This window comes from Cotesia glomerata, linkage group LG5, assembly GCF_020080835.1.
Source record: "Cotesia glomerata isolate CgM1 linkage group LG5, MPM_Cglom_v2.3, whole genome shotgun sequence".
Lineage (NCBI taxonomy): Eukaryota > Metazoa > Arthropoda > Insecta > Hymenoptera > Braconidae > Cotesia > Cotesia glomerata.
The window spans coordinates 20,235,654-20,258,702 of NC_058162.1; the positions used below are offsets into that span (position 1 = coordinate 20,235,654).

General features: G+C 38.2%; 1 protein-coding gene across 1 annotated transcript; it reads left to right on the top strand.

The window, feature by feature from the left end:
- The first annotated feature begins 1,013 nt into the window (after nucleotides 1-1,013).
- Nucleotides 1,014-22,751, top strand: LOC123265268 (aminopeptidase N-like). The gene is made up of 9 exons (XM_044728956.1): nucleotides 1,014-1,863; nucleotides 2,255-2,410; nucleotides 4,660-5,303; nucleotides 20,234-20,315; nucleotides 20,904-21,570; nucleotides 21,687-21,871; nucleotides 21,938-22,105; nucleotides 22,175-22,400; nucleotides 22,472-22,751. Exons 1-9 carry the CDS (start codon nucleotides 1,397-1,399, stop codon nucleotides 22,619-22,621), a joined length of 2,745 nt encoding a protein of 914 aa, XP_044584891.1. The 5' UTR covers nucleotides 1,014-1,396; the 3' UTR covers nucleotides 22,622-22,751.
- The last annotated feature ends 298 nt before the right edge of the window (nucleotides 22,752-23,049 follow it).

Consider the following 23,049-nt stretch of genomic DNA (forward strand, 5'->3'; position numbering starts at 1 on the left):
CCCCTAAAGTTTAAAAAAAAAATCGATTGTCCATTTTTACGATGATAGAATTGTAAACTTTACGAATAAATCTTTTATAATTTGCTCTATTATATTGATCTTTTTAAGTATCTTGCTAGTATTATTTGTAAAATAAAATTTACGATAGTAGATCATAAAAATTATTAAATGAGAAGTATAGTTTACCTTTACTATTCTATTTATTAATAAACATTACGACAGTAAAATCGTAAAAATTCTTTCAATTTTCTTACCGTGTATATAAACGTCTTTCATTAAATAAAGGATAAGATCCTTAAGCAATTTATCGTGTTTCAACTTCCTTGTATTATTTTACCTAAGTTTGAATCTTAAAACTGTAAGCTTATACTGTGAGTATCAATTATTAAGGTACCTTTTGTCGTTAACAATTCAGAAGTCTCTTGTCCCGTATATCTATTAATTAATTAGGAAGATTCAAAACAATTTAACTAGATAAGTAGTTAGTATTAATTAATATTGAAATACCAGTAATTCAGTAATAATTAATTCATTTTCGGGTATCATACTTAATTAATGGTATTTCACTCATGAATTTTTAAAAATAAACGAAGAAAAAAACGTCATTAAGTGAAACCAGCTCATTAAATGGTCGCTATGACGCTCGTTAAATACTCGTAATTATTCATCCCGAAACTCAGCTTGTATTGTTCTGGAAGATACCTTTGTTCTGTGGAAGAGTAAGCGAAACTTAACTTTAAAGGGAGTTTACCGCTATAAGCCAAATAAGTAAGATACCATTGTCGAGATTTAAGCCGCATCTATCTCGATAAGATAAGAAAATCTTACAGATAATTCAATTGATAGCTAATACGTGATTTCTTTTGTTTGTTTACCTCTTTATCAGTTTATTATAAGTGTTCAAATTGTGTGCTTACAATTTTTTATATTCTGATAGAGAGGTTAATTTTTAAAATACATTTTTTATATTGCTTCGTCATGACATATCCCACGTTAGAATTGAATATTCAAATTTTGTGTTGAAAATAAAATATAAGTGCTCGTTTATACTGAGACAAAGTGTAAAACGCTTTTCTATCTTTTTCCTTTTTTTTTATTCGACCGGATGAATTACACGCAAGATGCAGTCTGTGCTCAATGCTAGTCCGAGTAATTTATAATGACGAGTATTTTCATCTCACTCTGTTGACACTTGTTACAGAACCGGTTAAACGTCTAGATCTAATAAGTATCTATCTGGATCATCCTGACCCTCAGTAAGGACAAGGTCTTCGATCTGTTAGTGAATCCAAATGAACAAATTGTAAAAACTTTCCAGTGCAATTCTTTAAGTAATGTTCTAGGTTTATCGAAAGAAAAAGTCGCAAAGATCTTGTTATTTTTTATTAGAATAAAAATGTGGAATTCTGTTGGAAAATTTCAATTATTTTCAATCGTGTCACTTCTTTGTTTGAAATATTGTCACGGCAATAGAACTGAAGCTGTACGATTTCATAGACTTCCAAAACGTGTTATTCCGACATCCTATGACTTACAACTACTTCTGCCTTCTTTTTACACTGACTTTACTTATCAAGGGCGCGTTACTATTGATATATTTGTGATTGAACCAACTAATGTGATAACACTGAATTACGATGGGTTGAATATTGAAAAAGAAAAAACGGAATTCTTGACTTATGAAATTGATAATCTGACCATTTTGTCTCAATTATGCGACAGTGATAAACAGTTTTTTACAATTCTGTTCAATCAGAAATTGAAGATTGGAAATTATAAATTATTCTTGTATTTTCATGGTGAAGTTCGCAATGATCTTTTTGGGTTCTACAAAAGCTCGTATAAAGTAAGGAATGAAACAAGGTATGGTGTCAAATTTTATTATAAATATCTTCCAATAATGATTAATTATACCAGTTGATGATTTTCGTTTTAAATATAATTGAAATGAGAAAGGAAATGAACATGGTATTTTTGCATGTCTTAAGCGTAAGCATAAAGGTACGTTCTATCATCGCCTAACAGTCAAGATCTCAACGTTTTGTCATTAAATAATACCTGACAATCATAATGTGCATGTAAAATAGTAAAAATTCAGTGTATATATTTTTACTTTGATAAATATACTTTTAACATAAGCGCTTCATTTACTCAAATTTTTCTATCTTTCAGTTTCAATCAAACCTGTTAAATTATTTTTCCCTGAAACACAAACCTATAATGAATATAAACAAAGGTTAAATTCAATTTTCAGGTGGATGGGAGTCACCCAGTTTTCACAGACGTTCGCTCGCCGTGCTTTTCCATGTTTTGATGAGCCATATATGAAAGCCACTTTTCAGCTCCATTTTGGTCATTATCGCAATCAGACAATTACGTCAAATACAGTAACGGAACAAATAAGTCCTACGTAAAATACATACTATTATAAAACTTTTTTTCATCATTTTTTTAGAATTGAATGTACTCTTTGCATAATAATAAGTTCCCGACTATTAATTTAAGTTTGGCGGTGGTTTGGTCCGAATTAGGCATGCCAAGTTCCAAACTCGTGCTGAATCAGAAAGCCAAAGTCGGCTCACATCACTAAAGTAACGCAGTCACGAGTTGCTGCCTAGATTGGCTTCCGAATTACGTGAAAGTTTGGAAACCACACTTACTGGTGACTATCAAAACCTCATTTGGTCCAAATTTGGCTACCTAACTAGGCAGAAATTGGGAAGCCTAATTCGCAAGAAAAAATCCAAATTTAATTCTTTCTTCGTTTTTAGCTTTTTTATTACAAAGCGAGAATTGATAATGATGAATGCTTATTTTTTTGTTACTTTTACTATTTTAATTGTAGATATTGAATTTAAAAGTAAATTATTCAAACATTGAGTAAATAAAAAAAAAAAATTTGTTTGGCAAATTTTTGGTTACCGTTACTTAATATCAATTAGGCATTTCAACGGTATGCCAGATTTCGGCAAAACCATAGATTCTCGACAAGAACATAGATTCTCAAAGTTACATTCAAATTCGACAAACCTTCGGTTAACGTTACTCCATACAAGTCGGGCATTCTAATAATACCAAAGTTTGGCTTACTGATGTCGGGTCTAACTAGGAAAGTAGGAAAATCTATGGCATTGTCGAAGTCTAGCATACCATTGAAATGTCTGACTGGTGTGATGTAATGGCAATGATCAAGTGTGGTCCGAGCTCGGCTTCTTTCTTAGGCGGTAATTCAAAAACCACACTCACTGGTAGCAGCCTAAATGTAGTATGGCCTAAGTTCGGCTTCCTCGTAAGAAATTTATTCCATACTAGTAAGGCAGTCGATGGTATGACAAACTTAGGCATTGCCACAGTTTTTCCTATACGAGCTCGACCTTGGTATACTAAACTTTAATAAACCTTCGGTTACCGGAGACTTATAACCAGTTAGGCACGTTATATTATGCCGAACGTAGGCATTGTCACAGATTTGCTTAAGCAAACCTTCGGTAAGCTTTTGGTTACTGTTATTTCATACTAGTTTGGCAGTCCATGGCATACCGAACTAAGGCATTGACACAGGTTTGCCCATAAAAGACCGAGCTTGGTGTACCAAGCTTTATTAAACCTTGGATTACCGTTATTTAATACTCATTAGACAATGCATGGCATCCAAATGTGGAATTCTTTTGGAATACCAATATTCGGCTTGCCTAATTTAAAACAAATAAGATCCGAATTGGGATAGTCTAAGTTCATAAAGCCAAGTTCGCCCCAAACTAATTCTTCGGCATGCCTCACTAAAATTCTAGTCAGGTTGGAATAAAATATGACGAAAATGTTATTCTGTTGTAAAGAATATAGAATGAAGGTCGTAACCAATATATTTTTGAACAATTTTATCTTGCATTCTACTCATCGATTTATTACAAAAAATTGCCATTGTAGAATTGTTAAAAAAGTACAAAAAATGTCACATTTGATCAAATCCGATTATTCAATCTTAAATGTTGACCCTACTACAATAAGTAAACTGTTTCATTTTCGGTTACACGACAAAATAACCACGACATTATACCCGTGACTATCTCGTTGACTTGTCTATACGACAAATTCAACTACAAATTAATTATTTGTTATTTACCGTAAGATGGACGGTGGCGTTTACTCATCCAGGTCTTAATAGGTGACTAAATGATAGTTACAGACAGTGTCTCGGATAACTTAACTGGTAGAGCCTTTGGCACGTAACCGAATGATCCGGGTTTGAGTCCCGGTCCAGGCTGTCCGAATTATATCTTTTCAGTTACCAAAAAATTCCTACTAAGTAAAAAAAGAAAAAAAAAGGTCCCCTCTTTCCCTCATCTTTTATTCACCCAATTCCCAAATTTGTCGCGGACATTATGACGCTGATATAGCATCGCAGATGTAATGTCGCGGTTGTTTGGTCGCAGGTTATTTAGTCGCGGAGCCTCTTTTTCAGGTCTCATGAATTTAACCTAATGCGACTTGAGCAGGTCTCAACTTTTTTTGTGGGCATTTACAAACCAAACAAAAACTTTAATTACAACTCCATTGCGTTTTATCAAATAATTAAATTTTTTTTATCCTCGAAATATAATATACTTTTGATGACATCTTTATAATATTTGCCGACCAATCTTTATTTTCATGTTTCAGAAATACATCCAATTATATTATAACGTCAATGAAAAAAACTCCAAAAATGTCGACGTATTTAATTGGATGGTCTGTTCACGATTTTAATCATTATGAATCAATAGATTTGCCTGGGTTTGGTTTGTGGGCGAGAGAAACGATGGCAGAAAAAGGTTCATTAGCATTACAAGAAGGCAGGTTAATTTATTTAGCATTGGAGTCATACCTCAACATAGAAAATCCCATTAAAAAAATTGACCACGTAGCAATTAGTGATTTTCATTTTGGTGCAATGGAAAATTGGGGTATGATCACATTTCGTGAGTCAAGAATCATTTTCGATGAAAAAACTACACCAACAGACGTTATACATAGCGGACTTACTACGATGGGGCATGAATACGCTCATACGTGGTTTGGCAATCTTGTAACTCCAGAGTTTTGGAACTTTGCGTGGCTTAAGGAAGGATTTGCTACTTACTTCTCTTACATCGCTCGATCAATCATTAATCCGGATAATAGAATGATGGATTTGTTTGTGGTTGAAAACTTACAGTCTGCACTTCTCAGTGATTCTACGGCACATAATCGGACCATGAATGGTAGAGGTGATGGAGAAGCTGATAACATTATGGGTTACGCTGATTTTAATGCCTATCAAAAAGGTGCTGATTGATTATTTTCATATCCTTAGTTCAAGAAATCATTTCTTCGGTCATAGTATTGATAAAGTTTGGCAAATTCAGAAGTCCATGCCTCATATCACTCACTTGATTTTTAAGAATTAAATAAATCGTCACACCGACTTTTTAAATAGAAAGCGCATTTATTAAGTATTTTTATTATATGAACAATTTAATCGATTGAGGCAGACGATTTTTTTTTTAGATTAAAAACAATCACGTAACTAATGTATAAAGAGCGCATCGCTAGTTATACATTTTTTTAGTTCTGTACAGCCAAAATGGGCACATCAAAAATATTTTTGTCTTCAATCCATTCAGGGATGTTAAAATTTTCATTTTGAAATTTTTAACTTCCCGCTAAGAAAATTGAAAAATTTCAAAAATCGGGAAGTTATTGGTTTTACTCCGTTTTTCGGAAATCGAGTTTTCATTAGATCTCGACGTTTTGAGGTCCTAGGATGCTTCCCTGACTATTCCCGCGAGGGTGTCATTATGTCTGTGTGTGTGTGTGTGTGTGTGTGTGTGTGTGTGTGTGTGTGTGTGTTTTTTTTTTTTTTTTTTTTTTTTTAAAGAGGTACAAAAAAAGATCTTCAAAAGACACCGGTATCGTTAACTCTGCCGCCCATCTTCCGGAAGATATCGATAGTCGGTAGTGTGGAGATTTTTACCCACTAAAAAAAACATTCCTCTTCCCCTCTCCCCTAGATGGTACGGGGAGGACTGGATTGGAACCGCGTTAGCATTACTTCAATCCAGTCGTGCTGCGTCTCACGACGCCTACTCCTGGCTACTGGTCCCTTTCTGCGATTTTGTCTTTCAGGAGGTGCTGTGCATAAACTGCAACAGCTGACCAGTTTTCCTCTTGTTTGATCATATAGGTCACCAGGCTTGAGGGGGAGAGCCTGGTGCCTATGATCTCTTCGGTGCTTCTTCTGTAGTCCTTCCATCGAGCACACTCGAAGAATGTGTGTTCGGCATCGTCGATTTTATCCGGGCAGTATTTGCACGTTGGTGTGCTGTGCAAACCCATCTTGAAAAGATAGGCATTGAACTGCCCATGTCCCGTCAATAGCTGGGTCAGGAAGAAGTCCGTATCCCCGTGCTTCCGAGAGAGCCAGACGTTGATGTTTGGGATCAGGCGCGCCGTCCATCTGCCCGTCTCTCCCGATGTCCATCGGTCCTGCCACTCTTGCTGCGTTTCCGCCTTCATCCTTGTTTTTGCGTCCTTCATGTTATCATCACTGTCTTTAGAGTCATAGAGTTTTGCTCTTTCGAACGCTAATAGGTCGATGGGCGCGGCTCCTGCAATGACCAATACAGCCGCTTCGGAAACTGTGCGGTAGGCGCAGGCAACCCTGAGAGCGCCTCGCCGCTGTACTGCTGCGATCTTTCGCCGGTAGGTCTTCTGCATTAATATGTCTGCCCATATCTCCGCTCCATAAAGCAGTACCGAGTGGACTGCTTCTAGAAGAACTCTTCTCTTTTTTGTTCTTGGTCCCATGGTGTTGGTCATAATTCGTGCTAGGCTAGACACAGTCTTGCTGGCTTTCTTGCATGCACTGTCGAGGTGTTCACGGAAAGATAGTTTCTCGTCTATCATTACCCCTAGATACCGCAGGGCCCTTGTTGACGTCAGCGTTGTTCCTCCCATGTCCATAGCGAATGGTTTTGGAAACCATTTTTGACGGGTCAAAACGACCATCTCGGTTTTCTGTTTGGCGAGTTTCAGGTGATGCTTATCGAGCCAAGTCTCGACGGTGTCGATGGTTTCCCGAACTAGTAGTTCGGCCTCTTCGACGCTGTCCGCCACTATAGTAGCTGCAACGTCGTCTGCAAAGCCTGTTAGCTCTACTTGCTCTGGCAACGGGATTTCAAGAAACTCGTCGTAGTCTGCGTTCCATAGATCAGGCCCCATTATTGAGCCTTGCGGCACGCCAGCCGTTATGGCGTATTCTTGTGGACCTTCAGTAGTTTCCACTATTAGCTTTCTATCGTCAAGGTAGTTGTCGACTAGTGCCAGATTTTCTGGCTCCGCGTCAAACTTGTCCTCCAGAGCGTCTAAAATGTCTCCCCAATTTGCGCTGTTAAATGCGTTTTTGACATCTAGCGTGAAGACATACTTTACGAGCTTTGAGGCTACCAGTCCATGCTTCTCTCGCTGTCTTTATGACTTTCTTGATCGCTCCGACTGTCGAACGTCCTTTCCGAAAGCCGTGTTGGTTTGCGGCAAAACCTCCAGCACGGTCTATGTCGTTGCGAAGTCTCCCTTGTATGAGCTTCTCGAGCAGTTTTCCAGCAATGTCCAGCATACAGAGTGGTCTAAACGACGAAGGTGTTATGGGGGTTCCCTTACCTTTGTCTAAGAGAACCAATCTCTGGCGTTTCCAGACCACGGGAAACGTGCCAGTTGCCAAGCATGCGTTGTAGGTGTTCAGGAGTATGTCTGGGTATTCCAGGGCTACAGTTTTGATCAACGATGCCGGGTTGCCATCAGGTCCAGGTGCCTTTCCTGTTTTGAGTGACTTGGCCGCGTCTTGTAATTCCTTAGTTGTGAAGGGTGTTACTTCGCTGTTCTTAGTGTAGTGTTTCTTCTCCCGCGGTGGGTGTTTGGGGAAAAGCTCCGTTACAATGCTCTCCATCAAGTCAGGAGATTTCGGCGCCTCTGGTGAAGCCTTTCCAAGTCGTTTGGCGACAATTTGGTAGGCTTTACCCCAGAGGTCATTGTCGAGATCGTTGCAGATCTCTTTCCACAGTTTCGCTTTACTTGCTTTAATGGCTCGGCATACTGACGTGTTTGGTGTCCATAACCAAGACATTTTAAACAACGTGTTACTTTTACTACTGGGCGTATACGACAGTTCACCAAACCGATCCGTATACGGGCCTTGTCAAGAGCCTTAATCGCACTGGGCTCGTCTAGTTCGCAGAAGGTTGCCCGATTACCTCGTGGTGTGGGTTTTGTCAAATTTACCCGTTTGACCTCCAGGTTGTCAGTGAATTCACGTTTGAGTGCTTCACGGACTTCGCTCTCGGTAGAGATTTCATCTAAGTCGAGGATCTCGATCGTTGTTGTTGGTGTTAGCGTCTTGACTGTGCCGATGTTTGCAGTGGCTGCCCTTACTGCGTCGGTGAATGCCTTGCTGTCTTCGGTCTTTCGAGCCATTTCAAGGAGAACGCCTCCGTGTTTCGTCTTTTTAATAGACCTTATGTCTACGCCCGTCTCGACAGGGCTTACCTTGGCCTTGATTTCCTTCAGGAGATCGGCGTATGTTCGCCCTTCAGCTGGTTGGACTAGGACAGCTTTAGTTCTTGTCTTCTTCCTCCTTGGTTTCTTGGAGCCACCGCTGTTTGGCTGGTCTTGGGCTGTAACAGCTTGAATCACTGGCTCCTGTTCTTTCTTTTTCTTGTTTTGCCGAGTCACTTTGGTCCAGGTATCATCCCGGGCTGTCGTTTTCTGTGCTGGCTTGTCAATATCTGAGGAAGGGCTGGGCGTGGACAGCGGCCTCTTCTTGTTGCCATCTCCTTGCTGTGGTAATTTCTTAGGAGTGGTCAGAGGTGGCTGTGATTTTTTGTTCAGACTCGGAGATGTTTGAGTCGTTGACGCCGACTTCGTTGGTGATTTGTTGGCCAGCCTATATGCCGTACTAATAGACGAAACCAATTTTCTGATCTCATGGTGGAGATTCTTTTTGTCTTTTATGAAGTCGGCTAACTCATCAATCTTGTTGCCGAGCCTCTCCATTGGTGACTGTTGGCCGGTGACGGTCGGTAGAGAGTTCATTCTTCTTCGGTGGGTTTGATTAGTGGCAGGAGCAAAAGGTCCTCCATTTTTTGAAGGAATGTTGCTCAGCTGTCCGTTCTCTGCCATCTGGGCTGATTTCGTACTCCCTGTAACCTTGCTAGCATTGCTAGACAGCAGAGCCATGGGATCTACTCCACTGTTCAAACGGTCGCTTGGTAACGACGAGTTTAGGCCCGTTTGCACGCCTTCCCTCGCCGGCACTGAGGTATCCATCCTCTGTACTGTAAGTGTGTGTGTGTGTGTGTGTGTGTGTGTGTGTGTGTGTGTGTGTGTGTGTGTGTGTGTGTGTGTGTGTGTGTGTGTGTGTGTGTGTGTGTGTGTGTGTGTGTGTGTGTGTGTGTGTGTGTGTGTGTGTGTGTGTGTGTGTGTGTGTGTGTGTGTGTGTGTGTGTGTGTGTGTGTGTGTGTGTGTGTGTGTGTGTGTGTGTGTGTGTGTGTGTGTGTGTGTGTGTGTGTGTGTGTGTGTGTGTGTGTGTGTGTGTGTGTGTGTGTGTGTGTGTTTTTTTGTAGGGGAATCCTTTTACGGATTCTAGGCATAGCTGTTTGGCCTGGATATGTGGCGACTCGACGCAGCGTCATACTAACTCGACACTAACGCCCCTACCCACTAAACCCTAAACCCCTTTCTCTTCTATCCTCTGATCCCCCATGGTACCGCCGTAAGGCATTTCTTCGCGGGGGAGGAATTAGCTGCTGCTCTTCCTTCTGGTGGCTAAGATGTTTTTATTTCTATCTCCCTTCTAGTTTCTGTTTTCTGCTCTTTTTCTCTCGATGGACCGCAACTCTGTAAGCAAGCACTTCAGTGGCAAAGGTGCTCGTGGCGTTCCAGACAGCTTCTGATGACAGCATTTCTTCTACTATTGTCTCCGGTTGAATTCTCTTTTTAGAATCTTCTCTAATTCATCGCGCTGTTGGTTAAAACGAGGACATGCAAAGATCACGTGCTCCACGTCTTCAGCGACACCTGGGCAGGATGGGCACTCCGGAGAATCGTCGTGCTTAAAGCGGTGAAGATAGGCTCGGAAGCAGCCGTGTCCTGACAACATCTGCGTAAGGTAGTAGTTAACCTCTCCATGACTCCGGTTCAGCCAGTCGTCGATCCTCGTTATAAGACGATACGTCCATCTTCCTTTTTCTGCAGCGTCCCACTGGAGCTGCCATCGGTCAAGCTGTTTTGCCGTTCTTCAGTTCTGAGCTCTTCAGCGCTTAGTGTAGTTGACCTTTTACGATGATAAAGGTTCCGTCTTTCCTCAGCGAGGACTCTGAGAGGCAGAGTTCCGGAAATAACGCACACTGCTTCCTCGGATATTGTGCGGAAGGCGCTGGCGACTCTTAAGGCACACCGTCGGTATACTGGTCCAGCCTTCCTCCATGATTCTTGCATCTCGAGAGCGTTGGTCCAAATAGATATACCATATGTAAGCACCGATGTGACTACAGATGATAACAGTACCCTTCTGCTCTGCTTTGGCCCTCCGATGTTCGGCATCAGTCGTGCTAGACTTGTTCCCACTGCTGACGCCTTGGCACTGACGTGTTCTACCTGCTGCTTAAAGTTGAGTCGGGCATCAAGCATCACTCCTAAATATCGAATATAAGGTTGTGATGTGATTTCTTGTTCGGCGACTTTCAGCTTAATTGTCTCTACCACTTTCCTGCTGGTAATAAGCACTGCCTCAGTTTTGTGTTGCGCCAGTTGCAGGTTCACTGCGTCCATCCACCGGTTAACGCGCTCGAAAGTGAGATCGAACACATGGTTTATCTCGTCAAGATGTTTGGCAACGATCACTACGGCTACGTCGTCTGCATATGCTACGAGTTTGACGTTTCTTGGCAGAGTTAGTCTTAATAGGCCGTCATACATAATATTCCACAGGAGCGGGCCTAGAACTGAACCTTGTGGTACACCTCCAGAAATAGCATATTCCCTTGGACCGTTCTTCGTGTCATACTTCAGGACCCTGTTTTCAAAGTAGCTTGCTACGATCTTAAGAAAGGTATTCTGGTACATTCTTCTCTTGGAGGGCCTGCATGATGCATTCCCAATTGGCGGAGTTGAAGGCATTTCTGATGTCTAGGGTCGCCACCAGGCAATACTTCTTCGTTCCACCCTTCCATCTGGTTCCTGCGATTGCTTCCTTGGCCGTATCAACAACCAGTTTGATTGCGTCCAGGGTTGATCGTCCTTTCCGGAATCCATACTGATTGTCTGCCAGGAGTGGGTCGACTACTGCTTCAATTCTCTGGTGAATTATGCGTTCGAATATCTTACCCGCTGTATCTAGCATGCAAAGTGGGCGGTAAGATGACGGTTCATCCGGTGGCTTTTTCCCTTTAGGAAGCAGCACTAACCGTTGCTGTTTCCACTTTCGAGGAAAAATCCCTTCTTTGAGGCAGGTGTTGTAAACATCCAGGAATAATGCCGGTGCTGCCTTTATAGCTGTTTTTAAGGCAATGTTAGGGATTCCGTCTAATCCCGGTGCTTTATTATTCCCTACGCGGTTGCAAGCCTCCGTCAGTTCTTCTTCCGTGACAGTTGGAATGTCCTCCAGTTCTCCTTGAGCTAGCTGGTAGTGAAGCTCGCGTTGCTGCGGAAACAGCGCGGTGTGTGTGTGTGTGTGTGTGTGTGTGTGTGTGTGTGTGTGTGTGTGTGTGTGTGTGTGTGTGTGTGTGTGTGTGTGTGTGTAAGTATGTAAACTTCTTATAACTTTTGAACGGTTAAACCGATTTCATCGCGGTTGATGCCATTCGAAAGGGCTTGGCCAAACTTAGATTTTGAATAAAATTTGGACTGATTCGGACCGATGGATTTTGACAAATCTAAAAAAAACTGTGAAAAAAAATTTTTTTAAAAGTGGTCATTTTGGGATAACTTTTAAACGGCTTGATCAATCAACTCCAAAAACTAATCAGCTCTTAGCATAAAAAACCACGTCGATTGCCGCTAATCTGGTCAAAATCGGTTGATTCGTTCGAGAGATATCGTGCAGGAAAGAAAACCCAAAAAAGTGTTGTAACGGGTGGTTTAATTCCCGCTCATTTGGCCCTTAGTAAAATTTAACAACAACAATATATTCAACAATTGACTCTAAGATTTACCAGGGCGCCACCAGGATTATTTTCTCGGTTCCTGGAACCGGATACCAGAGCTGATTCTATTAATCTACAGGGAGAGAGAGTGGAGGAAGGTTGTTCTGAAAATGAATAAATTTTTATTTAACAAATTAACCGGTTTTTATTCAACAACAAAATTAACAACTAATTCACAACTCGTGCCCTTGCACGTACTCACTTACAACTACTTCACTTACAACTACCGGAGGATTTCGGGCTAAAACCGGCTACTCCGACTTAACGCTAGTCTTCCACTCGGCAAACCATCAACAAGTAGAAAACGTCGCACTAAGATTTGATTACCCTACTCGGCAAACCATCAACAAGTAGGGGTCGTCCAAGAAAATTCTTAATCCCACAGTACCCTCATATGGAGCGACTATACTGCAGTTTCTATCTTACTACCGTTGTACCCCACTTGGCGACTATACAACGGCTTCTAGGACTGTACGAATTGCTCTATTCGGCAAACCATCAACAAGCAGAGAACCCGTACAATCGCACACTCTTAACCCGCACAATCTCCACACACATATCCCACGCGTCTCACACACACTGACTCTACTTTACTTTATTTTCTGGATTACAAAATTACTCCAAAATTTTACAACGTTAATTTTCACTAAAATTGTTCAGTCATTAGCTTACAATAAAACCATAAATTATTCTCACGAATTAACAAAATTTACTTCTTAAAATCCCGGCTTAAAACCGACGCTTCTTTTATTCCAAATTTAATACGAGCTTAACTCTGCGCATTAACTTAAATTCTTTCGAAGAACATTCTTTATAAAATTAACTAAATTTTTACTCGGACGTAATCCACACAATAAATAGTTCCATAACAATTTCTACCGGAACAATGATATTAAATTATTGACAATTTTCCAGTACATGACTTCAATATATAAGACAACCCAAGTAGAAATTGGCAATCAAATTAGATAATTAATTAGTAATTTCTCAATATACAAATTATTTGCCGAAAGTTTATCTACGGGTACATCAGTCTTATCTGCTCCGAAATTTAGTAAATTAATTCTCAATAATTAATAACACGTGGAATAATTATTTCCTAGTAATTTGAGAATGACGATTGGATAATGAATAATTCGCCTCGGTGTAAAGTAATTACAGAAAATTATCCACGACGTTCAATTACTAAATGCGTCGCAGTTTTCTCAATGATTCAATTTCCGGTAATTAAAATTGTTTCCAATAAATAATTAAGTGATTTTCAATAAATGATAAAAATATAAATCAATAAAAAATGATTAATGTAAAAATAATTAATTACGTGGTAATTCAATTGCTATAAATTATAAAATAGTCCACGCATTGATTTTATAAATTTACTGCGTCATCAAATTCTCAAGGAATTTGCGCGCTCAAAAAAATGGACGACGTTGTTCGTTATTGGCTTGACCTCGGGTACTAATGTTTGACTGGTCGTGAGCTGCCGACTCGAATATTTCTCGATGTTCAGAAATTAATTAAATTTGATTAATCAAAAGATGAATTTAATTTAGCCAATCTTAAGATGTTAATAATTATTAACCAGCTGAATTAACAATTTAGATACTCACGACCTAAACCCAGGAGGTCTAGAACATTCCTCGGGTGTAAAATCCCCAGGAGGAATTGTTCACAAGCTAACAAATTAAATTGATTAAAATGATTAATTATTATTAAGCAAAATTATTAAACAATTGAATTATCCAAACTTGAATAAATAAAATGAGAAGTGGTGTGTTTGATGAGCCGGGTATATGGCCCCAAGGCTCATCATTACCAAAGTCCAATACCTGGTGTAAATTTGGTTGAAGAAACTCTATGGTTGATACTCGCTTCCTTCTTTGGACTTCTTGATGTTACTCGTTCCAACACTTTACTACTTCTCCGGACACCACGCATGGCTCGTCTATATAACGACCCCAAAAATACCCCCTCCTGCTCTCTCTCTAGGCCCGAAGATCGATGCGCTCAAATGCTAGTCGAAAAGTTATCGATCTCTGGTGACTTATCGATTAAGGGTAATTTACCCTGTTACAGTGTTTTTTCGGAATTACTCCGAAATTTCTAGTTTGACTAATTGAAACTTAAAAATTCTTTATGAGGCTTAAAAAACTGCGTAGAATGCCGTCAACCGCGTAAAAATTGGTTCATTCATTCAAAAGTTATTGCGGTTTGAAAATTCAAAAAATAGTGTTCTATGAAACTTTTATCAGACTTTTGAGCTCAAAGAGCTCAAAAGCATAGAAAAGGTATCTTTTTGAGCTTGGAGAGCTCAAAACAACACATAGATTGTATTTTTGAGCTCGAAGAGCTCAAAAACTTCATAGGTGCAATTTTAAGCGCCCAGGTATTAACGGAATTAGCGGGAAGTTGCAGGGATGGCCTGTAGGGTCAACCGTTTTCCTAATTTTTCTTTATAATTTTTCTGTTTTTATTTTTATTTCGATTATTACAAAGAAATTTATTTATTTTTCAGTTTATTTTTAGTCAGTAATACGGTTTAATTTGTTCTCTTAACAATTAAGTGAGCGTTATGAGGCATGAACTTTTATATTTTCGGAATTTTTATTTAAAAACATTTTTTTATCGACAAGTTGACGTTTCCAAAAAATTTTCTTAAGTTATTTATTTTTTTGATAAATTTTCAGAAAAAAATATGATTTTCTTTAAAAAAAATTAGAAAAACAGTTCACCCTAAAGGCCATCCCTGCAACTTCCCGCTAATTCCATTCCTGGGCGCTTAAAATTGTACTTATGACATTTTTGAGATTTTTGAGTTCAAAATATAATTTATGTGATATTTTAAGCTCGTTGAGTTCAAAAAAATAATATTTCTATGCATTTGAGCTCTCCCAGCTCAAAAGTCCGATAGAAGTTTCATAGAACACTATTTTTGGAATTTTCAAACCGCAATAACTTTTGAATAGATCAATCAATTTTCAAGCGGTTGGCGGCATTCGACCCAGTTTTATTATTCTCATAAGTTATTTTCAGGTTTTAATTGATTGAACCAAAAATTTCGGAGTAATCCCGAAAAAACACTTTTTTCGGTTTTCTTTCGTTCACGATATCTCTCGAACGAAGAATATATGGCGAGGCTTTCGCCTACCTCCAAAGAGGCCGTTTCCTAGGCTCAAAAGAGCTATACACGCACGTATATTTGTCCTACCCTCACCATAACGAAAACACAGCCAAGATCGCGGACAAGGAAAAACCGCTGCTCTCTTGTGTTTATACACATTCATTGAACAGCTGCAAGAGTTGCGTACAATTGTAAGTGTGTGCAACTCTCATCGACTCCTTTGGCAATTCATCCCCTGTGGGCACATCGAGATGTACCCACAGAATATGAGTAGTATCCAGCGGGGACCACGGGGAGGCGGAGTCGATAGAAGACCATATTGTTTGTGTAATGTGTTGTGTGTAAAATATGATTCTACGTGTAAGTGTTTGCGTGTGTGGGGTGCCCGGGCACTTGTGTTGTTTGTGGTCATTTTCCCTCACTTATTCTACGGCAGTTATCCAAAGCTTTATACTGTCCTTACAATCGTGTGGAGCATATCGCTTGTGCCTAGGCGCTCCGACTCTACCTAGGTGGATGTCTGTTGAGTCTCGTCCCTAGTCACGTTTTCGTTAGCTAGTTGGGTTCAGAGTTTGCAGCACATTACTACTTTACTGAAACCTTTTAAGGGGGTATTCTAGTGTAGAGACATGAATTTTAGGTCATTTTTAATGTGTCGTAAAAAAAAAGCAACCAATATTTTTACCATCCATTTTTTTATCAGTTATTTATTAATGTTTCAAGAGTACAGAAAAAAATAAAAAAAGTCAAAAATTTAAGAAACTGGCAGCCGATGAAGTGGGGGGCGTCAAAAAATTGGCAGATGAGTTTTGACCTGATTTCAACCCTCCTAGTCATCTGAAATGAAAAAATAAAAAAGATTAATAATCTGCAATGGTGTTGCAAGAATCAGAACTAGCGATGAGTGAAAAAAAAATTTTTTGACAAAATGGCGACTGTTTGAAAAAAAGACGATTTTTTTACCATTTTTTTGAGTTTCTCGAATTTTTTAAAAATAGTCAAAATTGAAATTTGGGGATGAGGCTAGTTCTAATTCTTGAGAGGTCTATAAAGAAGATTCTCTGGAAATTTCAAGTGAATCGGTCCAGTAGAACTCGAGAAATCGTGACAAATATATTGAAAAAGTCTGTTCTGAGAAAAACGCATTTAAAGTTTCGCGTAAAGTTTTTCGCTGTCAAAGTCATGAAATGATATATTATACTTACTTTTATTCAATCTGCCATTCCTGCTTCATACATCAGACCTTCTTCTACTTCAAAAAAACTATTTTCTGCGTTTCTCTCTTCCAATCGAGCAGTTCTGGCCTCCTTTGAAGCGTTGGATGTACGTATTTCGGAGCGTTCAATCCGGGCGTTGTCTCGTCTCACAGCAAATGAATGAGCTTCCGGCCCAATTTTCATTCCCATAAGGGTCATCATTTTTAAAATTGGAATGAAACCTTCATTAAAAATGCAAACAGCGAGAAATGTTGCTATTTCAATTATCTTAGGTCCAGAATGAATATGTTTCGGCGCGAAAGTCCAAATCAACAGGTTATTATATTACACTAAATACATACACACACATATATATATATATATATATATATATATATATATATATATATATATATATATATATATATATATATATATATATATATATATATATATATATATATATATTGTGACATGAGAAGATTTTCTAAAATTTGAAATTCCGAGTTTTTAAATTATTAGGTTGGCTAAGCTGAGGAAAAGCAGAGATTCGACGCGCCTGTGTCGCCCCAAGCAGCCTCCCGATCAGAATGACAAGCTCGAGGTAAAATTAGTAAAAGAAAACGCGCCGAATTTAAATTAAAAATTCAAATAAAAAGAATACCGGAATGAGTGTGAACTATTGTTGAATGCATGAGTGAGTGAGACTAGACTATAGCGATCAGACGACCCGCGAATTTCTACGAGCCATCGACGATCAACGCGACATCTGGCCGCGAGGATGGAACGACGAGAAAATTTGAATGGACCAATGACGACGGAGAGCGATCAACAACAAGTATGCGAGGCGCCATCTGAACACGAGGCTGATCACTAATCGAAGTATCGACCAATCATCGATCGCAACGGAATACTGGACGCATCCCGTAATACAACGGCCGGCTAGAAGAAGCTGTGAGCTGATTGGATGCGAGTTTTTGGAACGAACCGAAAGGAAAAGAGCATGTGTTGCCGAGGAGGCAGCCTTATTAACAATGAATTCTGATCTGGACGCCGTGACTGTAGCATCGTGCAGTTCTCTTTTTGATTATTTTTGCTGTTTAATTTTTTTTTTAAATTTGTCGCTGACGTGAGTACAATTGTGTACATTATTGTGAAATATTTCGCCGAATTGTTTTGGACACTACGACCCCGGACACGCCATCGCCGAGATATCGACGCTCTTCCGTCAGTTTTGCCGCCAACTTCGCCTACTTGGTCAGCATCGCCCGAGACGTCTACGGTAGCTGCAGGGTAAGTCTGGTCGCTGTCTTAATTAGCCCCAGGGTGTCATCACCGCGAATTTCGTCGTGTTAAAATAATTTGTTTATAATTTGAGTTGCACGGAATTAAATAAATTCCGTGCGGTATTTTTGAAGCTTAGTGACGACACTCTGCGGCACAGTACCGGTGAGTCACGTGTTTGTGTGTGTGGAATTTTTGGTCGGGATTATAAGTACTGTTTACCTACCTCGAGCTTCAAATACCCGACAAAGCGGCTTAGTAAATTGCTTTGTAAAATAAGTTGACTAATTCGAATACTTCGCATAATTTGTTTTTTTTTCTTGTCACTGTTGAACCATTTGGCGATTTGAATTATTTTGGATAATTTTGAGATCTTTATTAGGTTTTTGCGATTGAATTTATTATATTCTCTAGAAATTTGTGTATTAAAAAAAAAAAAAATTTTGCGATTAAAATTATTGGTTGAATTTTGCGATTGAGATTATTATTTTTCTTTAATAAAAAAAAAAAAAAGAGAAAACTTAGTAAATAAATTTTGCGGTTGCGATTTTGATAAAGTTTTGCGATTGAGATTTTGTTATTAAATTTGGCGATTGAAATTTTTGATAAAATTTTGCGATGGAAAGTTTTGATAAAATTTTGCGATTGAAATAATTATTTCCTTTTTAATAAATTTGGCGAGTTGAATTAATTATTTGTTTTGAATATCTTGGAATAAATTTTGCGAGTTGAATTAATTATTTGTTTTGAAAATTTTGGAATAAATTTTGCGAGTTGAATTAATTATTTGTTTTAAAAATTTTTGAATAAATTTGGCGAGTTGAATTAATTATTTGTTTTGAAAATTTTTGAATAAATTTGGCGAGTTGAATTAATTATTTGTTTTGAAAATTTTTGAATAAATTCGGCGAGTTGAATTAATTAATATTTCTTTTTTTTATTTTTTGAAAGAAAAGACTTTGTAATCGTCCAATTTCGATTTCTTTGTCCGTCAATTGCCGTTATTCGATTTTTTAATCTCTTCAACACCGACTCGCCGCCCAACGAAGATCAACAGCGAGATCGACCCGTGGAACATTGAGTTCCTGGCGCCCAACCAAATCTACGAACCAGGTAGGCCAATTAATTTTTGTTGACCTGATCCGGTCCTGTCGACGCCAGTGCCGGAAAAGGCATCACAATATATATATATATATATATATATATATATATATATATATATATATATATATATATATATATATATATATATATATATATATCCTTTATATACATATATATAAAGGACAAAAGGTTTAACTGAGAAATATAGATTCAGGTAGACGGAGAATCCCTAATGTCTTTTGTTTGACTAGACCCAACCGAACCAGTTTGGAGGCCGGGTCAGTAAAATGTCTATAGCTCCGAAAATAATTTAAATTTTCAAAAATCCTCTCGTAGACATATTCTTAAATAGTTAAACTTTGAAAATATAAAAAAAAATCGATTTTTTTGAAATTCTACACTAGAATACCCCCTTAAAAGCTTGAAGTTACTTTGGGATGTGGCAATCGCACGCGCAACGCTCGCTCACTCCGCGTTCCCACCCCATATGTCCTTGAGCACCTCGCGTTGAGGCTCATACTCATGGCATTCGAGCATTAAGTGCTCCACGTTGTCGACCCTTTCTCCTAACCCATTCTCCCTACACTCGTCGCAGAATTTACTATCCTATCTCTCGAACGAATCAACCGATTTCGACCAGCTTGGTAGCGATCGACGTGGGTTTTCAAGCTTAAGGGCGGATCAGTTTTTGAAATTGATCGATAAAGCCGTTTGAAAGTTGTTCCAAAAAAACCACTTTCAAAAAAAAATTTTTTTCTTATTTTTTTGAGATTTTTCAAAATTTCTCAAAATCTATCGGTCTGAATCGGTTCAAATTCACAGGAAATCTAAGTTTGAGGGAACTCTTTAGAACGCCGTTTAATAGATTCCGATCGGTTTAGTCGTTCAAAAGTTATAAACGAGTCACACACACACACACACACACACACACACACGCACACACACACGCACACACACACGCACACACACACGCACACACACACGCACACATACAGACATAGTGACAACATCGCGGGGGTAGTCAGGGAAGCTTCCTATGACCTTGAAACATCGAGATCTGATGAAAACTATATTTTTGCAAAACGGGGTGAAAACAATAACTTTCCGATTTTTGAAAATCTTCGATTTTCTTAGCGGGAAGTTAAAAATTCTAAACATTATTTTAATTATTTCATAATTGTTTATTAAACTAAACAATTATCTTTTACTTGAATCAAAAACTGTCTTCTTAGTTCAAAATTTTATCAAATATATTTAAAGAAGCATCTATCAAATAGATTTAATATTTTTTCTTTCATGTCTTATTTTCTCAGGTTCATCGATAGTCCGAATGATTTCTCGGTTAATGGGGTCTGAGTCATTTTTACAAGCAATAACATCATTTTTAAGAAGCAAGTAAGTTAGATACTTGAGATTATCTTTGGAAAAATTCTCAAAAGAAAATATCTCTTTAACATTTGATGATTCACTATATCTCAATGCATACTTTAATAGTCTTCTTGTTTAAGGAAGTATGAGCGTTAGGCGGGGTGGAATAGGTATCGACTCTAGCGCGGTAAGGGGAGAGCAGTAACCATATGATTTTTCTCAATATAGAGATATACATTTAACATTGGCTAATGGCGGCATTTATTTTTCTTTTAATTAATACACTTTAATTAGTCGGGCAAGTGTCAATTTTTTTTAATTAAATTTATCACTAATATATTTACTTTCACCCATAAGTTTTTTAAAAATATTCACCGACAGTTTTACGAGAAAAATACAGAAATGTATCAATGTTTGAAGGTTACCCCATAAGACCAATGTTAAATTGCTCAACTTTGAAGTTAATTATTTATTTAAATAATCGGGCAATCTCTTTCAAATTTTCGGAATTTGTTTAGACATATTTAAACTTCATATTAAAAAAAAATCAAGCCTTCTATCGAAAGTTGTCTTGGTGCTCGTACTTCCTTAATAAAAAACAAAACATTTTTTCAGTCTATACAGCTACATAACACCTGAAATTCTTTACGAGCACTTACAAAATTACGCAAATGGAGGAGGAAAGTTGATGAAAGACATAAATATGCGTGAAGTTATTGAAAGTTACGCAAACCAACCCGGGTACCCATTGATAACCATCAAAAGAAATTATTCATCTGGTTGGATAGAGATTTTGCAGGAACGTTTCAATCTGCATTCAAACTGGAGCAATCCAAAGCAACCACTATGGTGGGTGCCTTTGAGCTTTGTTTCTAAATCTCTAGCAAGCTCAACAATCTCATCACAATTTGGTTCCACCTGGTTGGCGCCCAAAGATAAGGGCTTAATGAAGATAAATAGTGATCCTCAAGACTGGATCCTCTGTGATATCGACAAGATAGGGTATTATCGCGTAAACTATGACTCTTATAACTGGAACATGTTGATTGAACATCTGGGTACCGATGAATTTGATACAATTAAGCCGATAACACGAGCCACGCTCATCGACGACGCTTTCAATCTTGCCCAAGGCGGTTATATTTCCTACAACATTTCGTTCCGTCTCATCAATTATCTTGGCAAAGAAACAGAATATGAGCCTTGGTTTGCTTCACTCAAATCCCTCTATTTTCTGAACCAGATTTTCCAAGACTTACCAACTCTCCGTGTTTCACTCCAAGTAATCAAAGTTTCTCAATATTGTCTTAGTTTGTTCAATAGATTAAAGCTGTAGGATAACTTCATTTTGTAGCGCTACTGCTGTTAAGAGTTTTAATTCTTCTTAAATACTTTCAGAGTTACACCATCCGGCTTTTAAAAACTATCTACCAATCGTTTTCTTTTGTCAAGACTCAAGATTCTTTGAGAGAAAAACTTCTACGCCAGTTGATACTTTCCGCAGCATGTGAAATGAATCATCCACATTGTCTGAAGCAAGCTAGATTTAAATTTACTAAGTGGATCAACGATTCTTCAGAAATGTAAATTTACTTTTATTTCGGTCGTTTAAACACAAAGATAGGTCATTTATTTATTCATTTGCGCAGTGTTGATCCAGATTTAAAGAGCTCTATCTACTGCAGTGGGATTCGATTCGGGAGTGATGAAGACTGGAAAGAAGTCTTTAGCAGATTCATTCAGGCTGATTTGCATACTGAAAAGGAACTATTGATGAAAGCACTGGGATGTTCAAATAATAAAATATTGATTGACAAGTATGTAAAGTTCCACTAATTATTTTTATACACCATTGGAAAATTATTTTATAGGAATGGTTTTTTTAGATTTTTAAATTTTTCGATAACGACTCATGAGCCCGAAATACAGAAACAGTACCGAACATTGATAGTTAGTGGAATAATAAATGGTAATCGAGAAAATATCAACTACACGCTGGAATTTATAGCAAAAAACTTTGAAAAAATAATCAAAATGCGAGGCAGTAAATTTTTGATAGATGTGCTGAATTTAGTCAAAGTTAGAGTAACGTCAATAGAGATTCTAACACAGGTTAGTAAAAGATAAAATTGATACTTGTTACAATTAATATGCATGTATAAAATAAACAGATAACATTACAGTTTTCTTCATTGGTGGAGAACGATATTAGTAACTTGGATGGTATGGAACAAGCCAGAAGTGCTGTCAAGTATGCTGAACGATCAATTGCATGGATTAAGAAACATTCCGCCATTATTGAAAATTCTGTAAATTCACAGATGTATATGTAGTTTTTTTTTTTTAACTTGATATTATGTTTTGATAACAAAGGGTTATAATGGATTAGAAATATACCCTGATAGCCACAGTTTCAGACCAACCAAGTTGGTGTCAGATAGTTGCCACCAACTTAGCGACAACTTGCGGTCAACTTCCGAATTTGTAACTGTTGGTGTCAAGTTGGCTACAAGTTTCTGAGAAAAACAAGACCAATATACTGCCGCAATATGTCGCCAAATTTCTTGAGAAACTTGTCGTCAACTTGGTGCGAAAGAGTTTCGAAAGCAATTTTTGCCGACAACTTGGTGACAACTTGGTGAACAACCGAGTTCATTTCCACGACTTGCCGCCAAGTTGGTGACAAGTTGCGGCAGTAAATCGACGGAAAGTTGCGACCGACTTGGCTATCAGGGTAGTTACAAAAGGTAAAAGTATAATT

Excerpts from the sequence above, each read along its gene's own strand:
- LOC123265268 (XM_044728956.1), top strand. The coding sequence starts at position 1,397 with ATGTGGAATTCTGTTGGAAAATTTCAATTATTTTCAATCGTGTCACTT. Across the intron at positions 21,872-21,937 it reads ATCAACGATTCTTCAGAAAT|TGTTGATCCAGATTTAAAGA; the intron begins GTAAATTTACTT and ends TCATTTGCGCAG. Across the intron at positions 22,106-22,174 it reads AATAAAATATTGATTGACAA|ATTTTTAAATTTTTCGATAA; the intron begins GTATGTAAAGTT and ends TGGTTTTTTTAG.